General features: G+C 38.0%; 3 protein-coding genes across 4 annotated transcripts in view; 2 read left to right on the top strand and 1 right to left on the bottom strand.

The window, feature by feature from the left end:
* Positions 1-6,619, top strand: part of mrvi1 (murine retrovirus integration site 1 homolog) — a 21,035-nt gene extending 14,416 nt beyond the window's left edge. For both annotated transcript variants that reach the window (XM_024296307.2, XM_036210221.1), the window contains 9 exons: positions 1,433-1,573; positions 1,772-1,903; positions 2,738-2,891; positions 3,082-3,131; positions 3,241-3,351; positions 3,659-3,723; positions 4,348-4,470; positions 5,053-5,181; positions 5,722-6,619. In XM_024296307.2, coding sequence (XP_024152075.1) covers positions 1,433-1,573; positions 1,772-1,903; positions 2,738-2,891; positions 3,082-3,131; positions 3,241-3,351; positions 3,659-3,723; positions 4,348-4,470; positions 5,053-5,181; positions 5,722-5,884 — 1,068 coding nt within the window. In that variant the 3' untranslated portion in view covers positions 5,885-6,619. The remainder of the gene's footprint in view (positions 1-1,432; positions 1,574-1,771; positions 1,904-2,737; positions 2,892-3,081; positions 3,132-3,240; positions 3,352-3,658; positions 3,724-4,347; positions 4,471-5,052; positions 5,182-5,721) is intronic.
* A 1,686-nt stretch (positions 6,620-8,305) lies between these two features.
* On the top strand, positions 8,306-11,771 carry lyve1a (lymphatic vessel endothelial hyaluronic receptor 1a). The gene is made up of 6 exons (XM_024294716.2): positions 8,306-8,543; positions 8,614-8,797; positions 8,876-9,015; positions 9,292-9,465; positions 9,539-9,611; positions 9,809-11,771. The coding sequence occupies exons 1-6, from the start codon at positions 8,462-8,464 to the stop codon at positions 9,954-9,956; spliced, it is 801 nt and encodes a 266-aa protein (XP_024150484.1). The 5' UTR covers positions 8,306-8,461; the 3' UTR covers positions 9,957-11,771.
* ampd3a (adenosine monophosphate deaminase 3a) lies at positions 10,018-15,147 on the bottom strand. Its single transcript, XM_024294715.2, has 14 exons — positions 14,918-15,147; positions 14,644-14,824; positions 14,374-14,539; positions 14,086-14,305; positions 13,868-13,997; positions 13,004-13,198; positions 12,729-12,860; positions 12,491-12,654; positions 12,296-12,422; positions 12,015-12,178; positions 11,791-11,911; positions 11,018-11,191; positions 10,816-10,926; positions 10,018-10,735 (listed from the first exon to the last, which is right to left on the bottom strand). The coding sequence occupies exons 1-14, from the start codon at positions 15,136-15,138 to the stop codon at positions 10,559-10,561; spliced, it is 2,283 nt and encodes a 760-aa protein (XP_024150483.1). The 5' UTR covers positions 15,139-15,147; the 3' UTR covers positions 10,018-10,558.
* Positions 15,148-15,554: the final 407 nt, after the last annotated feature.

Raw genomic sequence — 15,554 nt, 5'->3', positions numbered from 1 at the left:
AATGTGATGCATTTTTAAAAACTTATTTGGTTTGATCTTTACTTTTGCAACTCTCAGAACTCTTTACAGAAGAGCTTAAGAAAGTCAAAGGTTTTTTTCTGTCTAAAATAAACACGGCGAAACATCCTCCATTCTGCAAAATAAGATAAAAGAGCTCATACCAGCTGCCAATGACAGAACTGCCGAAGTAATGATTTGATTTTGTTTTGTAGCCATGAGACTTGAAGCTGTCTATTCAAACATGGTCACATGGATTAGCTTTAACTGGAAATTAAAGTGTAAAAATGGGTCATGAAATCAGTGAAAAGCCAAATCTTGAGAGAGAAATGCAGAATTAATGTTTGCACATCTCTAAATGTCTTTGTCAGGGGTTTGTTAAACTACTTGAGACTCACTTTGATCATCTTTTGATCTATTTTAGAAGCGTTTCAAGTGGTCTTTTAATTATGATAACGCCATTTTTATGGGCAAAAACCTGATAAGAAATCCAATTTTATGCCTAATTTACTTACATCAGAAAAATGCCACAAAAAACATTTTATTAGGGCGGGTCAATTTCCTTCATTTAAAACAAACAAATTCCCAAATCATGCAGCATGTTTATCTTGTTAACTTCTAGAGAGAGAATATTTGGAATCTGAACTATCTTTAAAATGGACACAAAGAAATCTAAGAATCAAATTCACAATGAAATGCTTCAACAGGCATGAAATCCATCCGCTTGTGTTCTCACTTCATGCGGCCTGTTTTCAATCAATCTACATTGTACCCCCTCATTTTATAGACTCAAAATATTCCACAGTTAGAAGGTCTAAAGCAACAAGTCATTAAACCGACTCAGACCGTTAAAAGTGTTTGCTGAACATTGTGTTCGAACAATTAAAGCAGATGGACTGCTGCTCGTGTGGCTGAATCTTTTGCACGTGCTTGAAATCATCGGGTCTGTTGCCAAAGTGCAAGGCTATCGCAGAAGTACTTGGATTTGGCAATGTTCTGTCAACAGGAAAGTGTTTTGATCTGGTTCTAATCGGACCAAAGAGACTAAAAGTGATTTCCTGCTCAGAAAACGCAAGCGTTTGTGACGCAGTCAGGCCTGGAGTGCAGTCCGTCTCCACACTCCCACTGGGATGCTTGTAGATGAGGATGGTCAGAGGTCATACATTTCCTCCAAGAGGTGACCCGTATGTTGGAAAACTATGCAGGCTGGCTTTGATCTGTGCAGAAAAACATCAAGAGGTCAAATGCCAGACTTAGATCTGGCTCCTAAAGCTTCTTGACGCTCCCTCACATTTAGAAAATGAGAGTTTTTGTTTTTAAAGGTCAGTTGATCACGTGTTTTTCTCAGTTATGTAGAAGTTTTAAGACATATGTGGTTTGTTTTGCAGTTCAATGAACCAATCTGAGTTTTAAATTGTGATGATGGTCTTCACAGAACGCGTTTGTCCAGCTGTCACTGGCGTTTCGCAATGACAACTACACTCTGGAGACGAGGCTCAAGCAGGCAGAGAGGGAGAGGAACCTCACTGAGGAAGAGACTGAGAAGGAACTAGAAGAGTTCAAAGGAGCGCTGAAGGTTGGTCCTCCAAAACACAAACCCCATCCAATTTTTTGGAGCATCAGAGGAATTCCCTCTGGCTCTTTAGTGCCTGTGCTTCTATTAAATGTTTCCTGCAATTGTCCCTTAATTGATATTCTGCTTGTGTTAATTTAAACCCAGGTTTGCAGGGATTTCAAATACACATTTTTAAAATCTCACGGTTCTGTCTTGCAGATGACTTCACCACAATGGCAGAACATGGAGCAGCGGGACTCCTATCAGCGGCTAATAGAAACGGTGGCTGTGCTGCACCGACTGGCCACCCGGCTGTCCAGCAGAGCGGAGATAGTCGGAGCAGTTCGACAGGTGCAGCAATGCACACTAAGACTACACCCCTCATTATTACACAAATTGTACTTTTAGGTTTTATATTTCCAGAAAATTAAATCGTTTAGATCTTGGCCGTTACTGCCTCAGCTCTAACCTTGCATCATCTCACTTTGGTTGAGGCTTGCTCTGATTCAGTTGGTTTGCAGCATGTGAACTTGCTATTCCACACATTATACGTTGTTACTTCCTTCTCTTGTCACACAACACCTGACAACTTTTCTCTAAGTTCCAGTCTAGCAGAAGTTGGTATTTTTGTTCTTGAGGCTTAACTACAACTTGCATCTCTAGAAAAAACTGTCAATTTTGCCTCATAGTAAAATTTAACTGCAAAAACTCTGATGTTTATGATATACAAAAGAAAAAATCTTTACCAAAGAGAGTTTTTTGGGACGACCTATTTATCACCCATGAGATTTTTGTGACATTCTGTGTTTTAAGCCTTCTCCCTGTTTGATATAAAATCAGTTTTTCTGTTTATGTCAGTATTTAAATTTGTTTTAATATTTTTTTTAGACACAGTTTTACTTTTTGTTAAAATTGTGAAGGCCAATGTAGTTCAATTATGCTTATTTCTTTAATTTTTAAAGGTAAAAAAAACCTGAATCAAATCAAACTTAAATTGTAAAACCCTTTTCTGACAACAGTTGCTCAAAGTGCTTTGCATAAAAAGACTTAAAGACTTAAAATGCCTACCCACCCACAAAATACTTATCGTTTGCAATTTTTTGTCTCGATGAAATCTACTTTCCGACATCTTGATTTATACTGTAGATAAATTCAAAATTGTTCACAGTATTTTTATGCTGACAGGAGAAACGTATGAACAAGGCCACTGAGGTCATGATGCAATATGTGGAAAATCTGAAGCGGATATATGAGAAGGACCATGCAGAGCTGATGGAGTTTAAGAAGCTGGCCAATCAGAACTCAAATCGCTGTTATACAGGAACCGTGGAAACTGGAGGTAAATGATCTTATACGCAGAGATAAAGGAAGTAAAGATGCAAACCTGGAGTCAATGGCTTCAGAGCATACAATAGCATGCTTAACTTTTCAAAATAAAAGACTTTTTAAATTGTACATTTGGGGATAAAATAAGCGTGAATTTAATGGTTCTTTAAAGTTGCTGATATGTTTCTTTGGTCTTTGTGTAGATGATGGGGTTCCACGCACATCGAGAGCAATGTCGTTGACCCTTGGAAAGGTCTTCCCTACACAATACATTTCAAAATGTATCTTTCAAAAAAAGTTCTTTTTAAAACAGCTGGATGTTCCCTGTGTGTCCTTTTCACTCACTCGCCCCTCATACGTAGGCTTTGCCCAGGCGTAGGGTGAGCGTAGCTGTCGTGCCCAAGTTTAGCCTGATTAATGCTCCGGGTCAGACCCCAGCCACTGCCCCAACGGCCGCTGCTCTTCCTGCCCTGGTAGGTCTTCCTGTCCTGTTGGGATTTGCTGGGAAATGAGGTAAAAAACATTGGATGCAATGACAGTGAGGGTTCATGTACAGGTTATGACATGACTCAGCTGTCATAAAGCTTTTAATTCCACAGTTTTGGTTTAGTCAGAATATTTTGTAAAGACATATCACTTGTAGTAGTGTTGCAATGGCTGAACATTTAGTCCACATATTAAATGTAAAAAGTTTTTAATTGATTTAAATAATAATAAAAAAAATTATTTTACATTTGTGTTGATAGAGCACAAAAATTCCAAAGCCTCTTTCCTTTTCAGTGCGAAACAAATGATGTGAAGAGCAGCTCCTCTCCTGAAGGAATCCAACCAGCAGCTCCAGAGTGGTATGTTTGCTTACAGACACACTTGATAAGAGCGTAAAAAGATAAATCACTTCATATGAGTCAGATGTCATTGTTTTGTTTTTTTCAAGGCCATTTTCTACTCCTGAAAACAATGGTCCAGGAGAAATCCTGGACTTCTAATCATCTATATCAGCGCGTTTTGTGCTGCGTAGGGAATTTTGGTTTGTTTGTGTGACAGACAGGATGTGTTTTACAGTCCAGAGAAACCCCCAGTGAGTTCAAACTAACCCCGGAAGAACTGCAAAGACAAAAAAAAGTCAAACTTGGCAGCAGTTGAGAGTTTTGCTGCCTAGGCTTTTAATCTAAATATTTGTCAAGGATTCTGACACAGTCCAGACACAAGGCCTCACTCATAGAGTGCATACTTATTCAGCCTAAGCTAAGAGTGTCTGACCTGTGATGTGTACCTCCTGTGAGGAGAGCAGCAACACTAATTTTTGGTTTATCCTCCCCTGTAATGGCGCTCATCTATAAGAATATGGCTATAATGAAGGCAACCCCTCTGTGTTTTGATGAAACCAGGCTGTGAAATGCTTTGTAACATCTGCCATGACGTTGATGTAGTCCAAGGCTAATTGTTCTTTCCTATGTGAAACAATGCAGTGGAAAGACTTCCCCAGAGCAGGAAAGCGAGTCAGCCAAACCTTCAACAAACTTGGAGGAGATTAGAGCGGAGATCAGAGCCGAGATCGCAGCAAAGATTGAAGAGGAAGCGTACCAAAGAGGGTGAGGCCTTTTCTCCAGCTCCTTCGTGTGTTTATTAGTCCAAAATATTTCATTTGAGTCATGATAAAGAAAGTTTGATGTCTGATCCTGAAACCATTTGAAGCAGAAATATAGACAACATTAAGTAAAAGACCCAATTTTGATATTGTATATGTTAATTTAATTTATATTGTTATGTTTTTTGAATATAGATTTTTTTATTTTTACAAAACTACCTACTTTTTTTTTTTTTTTTGGAAAATAAGCATTTTCTTTTTTGATAAAACCAATAGTGAAAACCCATAGTAAAAATAGTGGTTTTAAACTCACTTTGATCATCCTTTGATCTAATGTAAAATCATTTCCCAGTGTTATTTTTGTTTTTTGTTTTGTTTTAATTATGAATATTCAATCTTTAGCCAAAATAAAAAAAACTGTGTTGCCTTTTTGGAGTTGACCGTTGGCGAGGAGCAATCCCACCCCCCTTTCCCATCACCTCCAACTAAAGTCATTATAGTTATTAGATTATAGATCTTATATTATTATCATATATACATTCAAAGCATGAACTATATACCGTTTAACTTTTTTTTTCTACTGCAGTTTAAAAGACGGACAGAAACAAAGCAAGGTGATCTTAGAGGACAAATGTGAGGAAGAGACTGATGCAGAGAAGCAGCTGGAACACAAAAACAATGATGAAGAACTTGGAAAGAGGCATCATAACATGAGGTAAAACAAATCAGATCCTTTAGAAAAATTTGAGTTAATTAACATTTTTTTATTGGTGGAAGATTACTCGTGTATTGTACTGATTTTCCCCTCTTACTTGCAAATCACAGTGTTGTGCTTTCCTGTTATTGAACAATGAGAGTATTCATTAATCAATTCAAATCAATTTTTAATAAGAAAATAAAATGTGAATTTATATTAATCTTAAAATCAATTAATTTTTTGCATTTTCTTTTACCAAAATAAAAACCTTTGTTAGCTTTTAGTCTAAGAATATCAATTTTATTAAAAACTCTCCTACCTTTGTTTAGTTTAAACTATTAGATATATGAACTTTAGTTAAAGAATGAAAATCAGCAATATTTCATTTCGTCATGTTGATTTGGAACTTAAATCATGATTTTTTTGTTTGTTTGATCATTTATCATGGTGTCTCATTATTAAATACATTATAAAAATACATTATAAAATACAGTCAGCAGATGCTGCAATAAGTTCAAATTCAACATTGTGCAGTGAGTTGCCGTGTGATCTTCACAGGAGGATGGAGGAGGCCGTCGCGCTCCTCGGTCGACTTTGTCCCAAGGTCTCCATCAGCCGGCGGATTCTGTGGATTGCCCTGACACTGTTTGTGGTGATGTGCGTGGTCATCAGCATTTTCACCTTCTTCAGCGATTACTACAAGCGGCGCGAGGACACGTAAGATTAGGGAAATGTTCTGCAAGATGTGACACAAATCTGTGGACTGGGTCCAAGAAGAGCAACCAAAGAAGTCCACAATTAAACTGACAGAGATCACAGCCGTTCTCTGTGCTACACGTCTCCATTTCTTTGCACCGGGACTCACTTGAATGGACTGAGGTGTTGTGATTGACCCTGCGAAGTTCATTGTCTTCTGCATTAAATTATAATTTTGCAAAGGATCTAAGGTCGGCAGTTTGTTATAATAAATAAGATTGTTTCTGTTTAGGGACCAAAGCTTGAGTGTTTTAAAACATTTTTACTAACTTAGATGCATAGATGAAAAAAAAGAAATTTGTTTCTGGTACTTTGAGTAGTGAACGTTGCACTTTTTCTTACAGGCCACCATTGAAAAATAAGTCTATTTATCTAAGATTTTACTCTCTCAGGTCAAATTGAATAAAAAAAAACTTGGAGAGATTCTAAATTAATATTTAATTCTTTTTTATACTTGTTTAATTTCTATAAAATATATTTAAAGATTTAAATATGAACACATTCCAAAATGGTTACTTAAGTGCAATATTTTGCAGTTTTTGTTTCTTTCTTGTGTCATTGCAGATTCAGATCACTTTCTTGTATGGAAGCACTTCTGTGCATGTGGCTTCTGTTTATCAAGCTCGAGTGCCTGTGTTGTTTTTGAATATAACACCCTGACACCTTTTCCTTTCAATAAAGGAGTGCCTTTGAATATTTATGTTTGTGTTTTTCTCTTCTTCAAAATGAGCAAAAAGAAAATTTGTATTAGTGATAGTGCTCAGATCAGTTGTGCCATATTTTAGGACATTGTACTGTCAAAGTATCTTGGTAACGGAAAATGTTAAAAATTAAAATGATTAAATTAAAGATGAAAATTACAATTGGTATTTAATCTAAAACAGTCCTTATAAAGAAAGGAGGAATTAATTTAGCAGGAGATGCCTCAGATTGAAGACAACCGTCATTTAGTATCATTTTTTTATGACATTTTTAGGCTGTTGGCTGCACAATAGCATAGTGGTTAGCACTCTCATCTGAAAGTAAGAAGACCCTGGTTTGAATCCTAGCCGGGTCCTTTCTGTGTGGAGTTTGTAATGTGTGTTTCCTTCCCAGAGTCCAAGAACATGTTCTATTGGTGAATTGCTGACTTTATTTTTCCTTAAGTAAGTGTAATGTGTGGTTGACCAAGATGTACTTTACATTTGAGCAAGAGTAGCTCTGGTAGACTCCAGCAACCATGTGACCCAAAAGAGATTTACCTTTTATAAAGGAGACAGGTTCATGTTTTTGGAAAACAAACAACAAATAAATGCAATATTATTGCAAAAGAGATATTACATTTTTTTTTGTTTGTTTTTTTTCCAGAGGAACCCAACACTAAGTTGTTACAGTTGAAAATACAGTGATGTAGCTAAGCTTAAATTGACAAGAATGTATAGGTCAAAATTAACTGTTCCACGAAGATAAAAATAGAGTTTTGTTAATAAATACAATAAAGTAAAGCAAATTGATTTGAATAACTTCTGGAAAAGTTGAGCAGGGGAAAGGATTGTTTTTTTTTTTTTTTTTTGGCTGTTGCTCAATTTAGAAAATGTACTTTTGTGTGATGTTCTTCAATCTAAATCATCAGAATTTCAGAAATTTGAAAAGTATATATTACAGGTACATGAAATGAGATTACATCATCCAATCAGTGTCTATCATATGGAGAAATCTAAAAATGTGCAAAAAATTTCAGTCAATTTTTTTCTTTTTGTTTCTATTTTTTTTGTTTTCAGAAAGTGGTTTAAAAGGAATCTCAGTTTAATACATGACTGTGATTCCCTCAAATCAATCTAATGTTAAAGTTTTTATTTTATATAGTATTATCTTAAAATTTTGTGGGGAGAACGCTTACGTCAAGACTTTTTTTTCAAATTGAAATTATACACTTGACACAACTAAAACAAAAGGGGTATATTCACCTTTTTGTGCTTAATTGTCATTTCTCTGAAGTTGACAAGATCCTTGCTAGTTCATCATCAGCACGCCATGTGTCATTTCCTGGGGTTGGGTGTGTGTGAGGAGATGTTTCTGTGAAAGTTGGGTGTTTGCCTGAAACTTATCAAAACACCTCACAAATAGCAAGAATGGCATTATTGAAAAAAAGTCTCGGGAGAGGAAACCACGAGGACAAGGTGTCCGTTCGAACGTGGGAAATGAACTTGATCTTCTTTTCCTTCTGTGTTATCACTTATAAAAGTTTCTCTTAAAAAGTCCTGTTTGGCTTAACAAAACCCGTCTGATTGTGTGGAATTCTTGTCTGAGCTCTTGTGCTTTCTTCTGAAGTTCTTCAAAGTTTGTTGACAATTTGGTGGTATCTCTGCCTCCTGGGTCCTGCTCCCAGAACATATGATGGCTGGTGATCTGACCTGTGCGTGGCACTTCCTTCTTCCTTTTCCTCAACTGTGGAGCAGTGATAGTCCACACACCCCAGTGTGAGAGAATCCCTACTATTTAACCGAGCCGACTCACAGGCACATTAACCTGACAACACTGGAACTCCACTGCACCCGTCATCATGACCACCATCCATCTCCTCATCATATCGGTGCTGTTTGTTTCTTCAGCGGTCTCTACTTTTAATGTGACCCGCATTAGAGGTAACAAATATCAGGGAAATGTATATGTTTGTCTGCTAAATACTATTTTGCTTCATGTTATTTTTTCTAGTTTTTCCTGCAGCAAACCACAGCATCGCAGGAGTGATGCAGGTCAGCTACACAAACGAACAGAACCAGCCTCAGTATGCTTTCAATGCATCTCAAGCCCGAAACCTCTGCTGGTTCCTCGGACTGAACATTGCCACAAAATCACAAGTGGAGCAAGCTCTTAGTCGGGGTTTTGAAACATGCAGGTAACAAGCTGCTTCAGATAAATCTTCTTCTATTCATTTTTAAAGAAAAACCCTAAAGTTCAGTTTGGTTTTGTTTAGATTCGGATGGATTGATGAGCATTGTGCAGTCATTCCTCGCATCCATGCATTTACAATCTGTGGCCAAAACCAGACTGGGCTGGTGGAGTGGCGAACATCAGTGACAAAAATGTTTGACGTGTTTTGCTTCAACGAATCAGGTAAGAGAATTTCATCTGTTCTGAAAGTTCCAATTTTTGCATTTTCTTATTCACAAAAATATATGAATATCCTAAGTTTGATCAATCCATAGATAAATAGACATTTCTGTGTGTCTTCTTTAGTTTTTAGTGTTGTTTTAATTGCTTGAAATACACCAATTCCAGCACGCATTTCAACATAGATGTGTAATTTTTGCAACTTTATGGGTTTTTATTTTCTAAGAATCTTACCAGTACAAATATTAGACACTAACTTAATCAACTTCTAATATGCAGATGCAACAGGACAACTACAAGATGCAGAAACTCCCAGGAATGACCTTGAGTTTACTGAGGCCCCCAACTCCACCCTGACCTCACAGTTTGTATCTTCTATCACCACCGCTGAAGCCATGATCAAGGAAGAAGAACCGGCTCGCTTTGTCAGCTCTCCACATGGCTCGACTGGAGGTATGAAGACATTTTTTTTGTCTTATTCAGCCATAACATAATTGTTCTGATTTAGTTCTTGTGTTTGTTTCAGCAAATATTGTGCTCATCGGCTGCACCTGTGGTCTGCTGCTAACTTCAATAGCCATCTTTGTCTACCTGAAAGTGTGAGTGATGATCTTTGTGAAAAATATGAGACTGAAGGCTGAAATTATTCCTGATTTATACATTTTGTCAACCTAATGCTACAATAGTCATCTTAGCTAAAGATGAGCTTTAAAGAAGGGTTTTAACAAAACAAAAAAACATCCAGAATTTCTGTGTCGTTAATGTTTATTTTTCCTTCCTCTCTCTTTGTGAAAAGGAGAAGACGTTGGTCCCTGAGTTCCTCTAAGAAGCAACAGAAGGAGTACATCCAGACAGAAGAGCTGAAGCTTGCCAAAAATGTTTCAGAAACCACGAAAGCTGTTGATGAGCAGCAGAGGACAGAAGCCTGCAGCTGTGAAGATTAAACCAAATATTTTACTTCTTCAAGAAAAGAGACTTCCAATTGGGATTGATAACACATGTACATTTTTTTTTTCAGTTTGTCCCCTAGAGGGCAATGTTTGCAAAGACAAAACTGGTGACCTCTTTAACTCTAAAACATTGTGTTCTGTTCCTGAGATAATGACCTCGCACATACTACCAACATTTCTATTTAAACTCACAGAACTTCAGTAAAACAAACGCTGTGTTCCAGACATTAATCTCTGCCATCCCAGCTGACTTTGTAAAGCTTTTAAGCTATACATGTTCTCCTGTCAGATGTGCGGTGTATACAGTAACTGGGAGGTTTTTCAGCTGTTTCTATGGCATAGGGTTCAAGCCCGGTTGTTTATACATATGGGATTTGTTTAATGACAAAGACAGAAGTGAATATGCTTCTTTCAACAATCCAAACCTTTAAAAACAAAGTACCATCATACGTTTGAGGCACACTAGTTCACATGTTCATGCCTGTCACGTTGCAGCTGTATAGGTTTTCTATTTATTTTTGTGCTATTTTCTTGATAAACTTTGCAGCCAAATGTGGAAATGTTAGCAGAGAGGGCAGGAACCCCCTTTAATCATGTTATTCCTGCAGAGGAGTCATGGCTTCAGATTTCACTGCGTCAACAATGAAGCTGAGTTCATTGCAGAGAGTCTCGTGTCTGTAGGCCATGCGGATTTGGGCAACATTGGTCCGACGGATGTCGTTTCCTTCATGCCCGTCTTTCAAATAATTCAGCCCCAGGAAGTGTTTCTTGTCCTTAAAGTAAAAAGTCATTTTGAAAAATGTGTAAGTGGTTCCGAGGGTATTTTTTAAACGTGAAAAAAAGTTAGTACTACCTGGTGACACAGTCCACTTTGCAGAACACTATTCCTGGCTATTTCACACACGTCACAGGTGCTGAGCTTCCACAGCTGAGCTGCTATGGCATATTCCTCCATCAGTGGTTCCTTACATACAAACACACAGGTGTTTTTAAATCCCCCTCATTATGAAAGCTAAACATCAGTTTACTCTATAAAACTATGTTAACTCGTTTACCTTAGTGTAGTGGAACTGCATGGGGTCATCAGTGGACAGGGACACACACAGACCTTTGTGCAGAAAGTCCCTGAGAGGGTTTTTGGAGTATTCCAGGAAAAGACTGTTGTTGCTAAGTGGAGACATTGCGATGGGCACTTGTGCCAAGTAGTAAAGGTACTGCAGAACAGGGCTCTGAGGAAGAATGAGAACTAAAACTCCAACAGACAGAGAATCTCATGCTGCAAAAATGTATAAAGTGCTTGTTTTCCCTTTTTTGTTGTTGCAATAAGGAGTTTTAATTCTATTACTACTATCCATTAAATGTAATAAAGAATATTTCATACAGAACTTTAGGCACTTGGGTTATTGTGACAACTTATTTAAATAGGATACAAACCCAATTGAATAACATTTTCAATTTACATCACTTTCAGGGAATACAAAGTAAACAATTTTTCCAGCCTCTGGAATAATTACTTAATCTGTGCTGAGTTAAGTGGATTTTTTGGCCGATTACTGTTGAGAACGATAAAACTAACCAGCAGACATAAACTTGCACATGAACAAAGTATTTCTAAAAATGCACAAAAAAAGGAAATTATGTTTTCTGTCTTGTGCGTTTTTTTAGTCACAAAAAAGCAATAAGCTTCTCGCAAGACAATGGAAGATCTTTCTGAAGTTATTTGCTTTCTAAATGACTTTTTCATTTGGATTTTGCACAAAAATATGTTTATGGTTAATTTTAAAAATCAAGTGGTTTGCAAATAATTATGATTGCAGATCTAGAATACCTGCTTCAAGTTGAGTCCATGTGAGATGTTATCTGCAGTGAGAAAGGCAGACACCAGATGAGTGATTGATCCGGCCTCTCCACAGTGAGGGCGGAACTGGAAAGTGCTCAGTCCAAGCTCTCTAATGGGAGTGTAAGGAAACAACACATCAAAACCCCATAGTCTCTTCATTTGATAGTTTAATAAGTGTGTATTTAGATGAGGAGGAAGGCATTAGTTCTTACTTCCGGAGGTTGTTGAGGACCATGATGTTTGCATACATGTAGAAGATGTAGTAGCTGTAGGGGGGGTTGTCGTCCGTGGTCCACTGCTCTGGTTTGGGGCTTCGAAAGGAGAACATGTGATCACTGTGTTTGGACTCATCATCTACGCTGTCAAAGCCCGACACCTCAAATAAATAAGAAAAAAAAGATTACTTGTATTTGAATTGAACAAATATAGTTTTATTTTAACCAGCATGAGTAGTATTTTATAAGCAACTACACTTTTATTTCACTTTTCTTACATATTTGAGAAAAATGTGAAGTTCTTTGTGCTTCTGTGGGTCCAGAGTGGCCTCAAACAAAGGGAAGAAGATGTTCTCCAGCATTCTGGCAAAATTAGGTACCAGCTTTTTTGACTTGAATATGTCGCTGAAAGAAAAAGAAAAAGTCATATTTTACATTTTCAAACTAGCAAAAATGCATTTAGAGATACTCACTATATTCGAGGTACTTGAATCATCCACTTCATGTTTGGTGAGTACACCTGGTGCTCAATGAACCATTTTGCCAGACTTTCCCATTCGTCAGGAGAGCTTCCGTAGATGGACAGACGTGGCTCAGCATACTGGTATTTACTCTCCTCCAGATCATGGGCCACCTCCTAAAGGATGAGAAAGACTGTGTTTTAATCTGTCTGCAGCTAACTTATAATTTGTGGGTTTTCAGATGGGATACCTTTATAATCTGAGCAAAATATTCTCCATTAATGCAGTTGTCAGTTTTTAGGAAGATTTCTCGAAGCTCACTGGCCCCCACGGGGTTGTACTTGGCGTTAAATTTGTCAAATCGGTGAAAAGTGTGCCTCCCCTAAAGATGAACAAAAGTACATTTTGCTTAGCAGCATTGGTTAGCCTACATGACTGTTTTTAGAAAATAATAAGGGAGGAAAAAACGGGAAATATAAGATTTTAATGAAGGCAAAAGACAGGAGCGTTTTGTTCTGTTCTTACAGCATGAACATCCAGAGAGTCCACAGATAGGTCATAAGGGTCCATGTTGAGGTTACGGAAAACCTGTTGCAGGGTCATCTTTTGTCCTCCTTTCTCTAAAACTACGCGGTCTGCATCCATCTTGTATGTTTTCTGGATGAAGGTTAGTAGGTGCTTCTGGGACATGCAGGCGGCTGCGTGAATGTGTGTGTCAACCTGTAAGAAAATAATTTTACAGTGTAGTTCCAGCATGTTTTTACTGTACAAGGAAGTGAGGCACAATAATGTATCCAAAATTTCAGAAACCTTAAAAAGTACTTTTTAGCTTAAAATATTTTTAATTTAAGAAGTCTAAAATAAGTTTTATTTTAAACTTTGTTTTTTTGTTGCATAGCATTTGGGAAAGTTATAAATGAAAATTGATCCCAAAGAGATCAAATTTTGAAAAAATATTAACCTTGTGATGGCAACAGTTCATGTTTATGACCTAAAACAATGCATTTGTAAAGGTTTTTGGGTATTTTCCTCACATTTAAAGCCTCCCTTAAGCTTGAAGGGTTTTGTAAAAGTCTGCACAACCAATACATGCTTAGAGAATAATTTTAAGAATCTATTACATCTGGCCGACACTAGATGGCACTGTTACATGGAACTAAAACTGTCCATTGAACTAAACTCTGCTGCAGATTAAGACCTATCAATGGCCTCCCTTTTTAGGCCAACGATGCGCCGCGCTTCACCGTAGATTCTGTTTGGAAACACATGAAGGAGCTTAAAGAGCAAAGGATGGCCTCGACTCCCTAAAACTAATCCGATCAAAGAAAAGTCTGCAGATAATCTGTTTCATCAAAGCCTCGGGATTTGTGGGAAAAATAGGACACCTACCTTCCTCACATTGTAGAAATCTCTGTGAGACACACTTTTCAGCTCCTTGAGCTCCGCCATCTCATTGAGCATCTCGTGGAGGTGAAATTTTGAGCTTAAGAAGTTCAGTCTTCTGTGACAGTATGTCTTTCTGAAATGAGTAATTTTGTAAACGAAGGTGGTAAAAACAGGTTCTTCCACCAGCATGGCTATGAAGCATCCTTGTTTTGGCAACTTACGTGGGTCCGTCTGCTATCATGGCCAGCACATGACTGAGATCCACAGAAAAGGTCTCCAAGTCTGGATAGGGAAGATCATGTGGCTGATTTTTCTGCATAGCGTCTTTGTGATCATACACATACACGATCCCGTCCTTCATCTTCAGCTCATAGTTCAGATTCTCAGGGATGTCCTCCATGCTGTAGGGATCTTCACCATCTGCTGGACATGGGCACATATCTGGGGGCCACAACATTATTAGGTTCAATACCACACATGTTCTATCAGGTGACAAACGTGCTTCATACCAGGGAGAACTTCGTCCTCCTCCGTCCACATTGAGTTCTCAGCACTGCGGAGGAACTGGCTTGTGGTTCTGCAGAATCTGTGATAGGCGAGTTTGGAGTACTTTTCACGCAGAAGCAGAGCCTTGAACAGACTTTCAGCTGCCTGCTCGTAGTCTTCCAGAGTGATCTAAAAGAGAAATTAACATGTTGATTCAACTTTTACCCGAGCTTTTTGGTAGTTTTACAAATATTTAAGTTAAGGTGGAGTAATGTTCTTTTCCCAGTACTTACTCCAGCACAGTAGTCACCACTTATTGTAACCCTTTGATAATCAGGAGGGGGTTCTATCCCTGATGAAGAGGTGTAGATAGGGGATATAAGTGGTAAAAGTCCATCTACCCCTGAGCAGTCTGTACTCCCTGGAATCTGAAGGGAGCCTGACAGGGATCGGATTATCTTAAAGCTCTTTCTCCTGTAAAATCAGGAAAGTTGGATATTTTTCATCCATTCATGGTCCGGGAAATTTATTTGAAGCTGTGATGCCAGCGAAACTACAAGGCCTCACCTTTTGGCACTCTCCTCTGATTGTTGCTCTGCCAGTCCCTTCTGCAGTTCGTGATCTTTGGCCTGCAGGAGGCCAATCGGGCAGTCCTCGTGCACTGTGAACATCGACAAGGCATCCCTATGATCCTCTTCCTTCAAGGCTGAAGCGTAGACCTTCTCTGCAAGCAGTTGTGTCTTCTCCTCCACCTCGCTCAGGGATACTTTCGGGAACTGACGGGGCATGTCTGTAGGAAGACAGGAAAGTCAGCAGTAAAATAAGATGAGAATGAACAAACTGGTTTAAGTCTCCAGAGGCTGACCAGTTTGCACTGTTTAGTAAACATCAGATTGTACCAGTGGAGGTGGGGTGAGTTCTAACCAATCACCTGTAGAACAAAGAGAAGCTTGGACAGGACAATAAACCGTGCTTTCATAATTTAAGAAAATCTTGTTGTTATTACACCATTTTCAGTTGAAACTAGAGGATAGATTAAAATAATGGACCATAAACTACAAAAGGAAAATGGTAACTTGATAAAATAGTTTACAGGAAAAAAATATTTTCAGGTTGTTTAGCTTAACTACTACAACTTTACCGGTCTCTGTTTTTTGTTTCTCCAATTCTCCTGTTGGTGAAGTCAAAGTAAGGACAGACCAAA

The sequence above is a fragment of the Oryzias melastigma genome, linkage group LG3 (assembly GCF_002922805.2).
Source record: "Oryzias melastigma strain HK-1 linkage group LG3, ASM292280v2, whole genome shotgun sequence".
NCBI lineage: Eukaryota > Metazoa > Chordata > Actinopteri > Beloniformes > Adrianichthyidae > Oryzias > Oryzias melastigma.
This window is presented reverse-complemented; position numbering and strand designations above follow the sequence as displayed.

Excerpts from the sequence above, each read along its gene's own strand:
- lyve1a (XM_024294716.2), top strand. The coding sequence starts at position 8,462 with ATGACCACCATCCATCTCCTCATCATATCGGTGCTGTTTGTTTCTTCA. Across the intron at positions 8,798-8,875 it reads CGGGGTTTTGAAACATGCAG|ATTCGGATGGATTGATGAGC; the intron begins GTAACAAGCTGC and ends GGTTTTGTTTAG. Across the intron at positions 9,466-9,538 it reads TCCACATGGCTCGACTGGAG|CAAATATTGTGCTCATCGGC; the intron begins GTATGAAGACAT and ends TGTTTGTTTCAG.
- ampd3a (XM_024294715.2), bottom strand. The coding sequence starts at position 15,138 with ATGCCCCGTCAGTTCCCGAAAGTATCCCTGAGCGAGGTGGAGGAGAAG. Across the intron at positions 13,998-14,085 it reads ATGATAGCAGACGGACCCAC|AAAGACATACTGTCACAGAA; the intron begins GTAAGTTGCCAA and ends TACTCATTTCAG. Across the intron at positions 12,655-12,728 it reads ATTTTGCTCAGATTATAAAG|GAGGTGGCCCATGATCTGGA; the intron begins GTATCCCATCTG and ends CTCATCCTTTAG.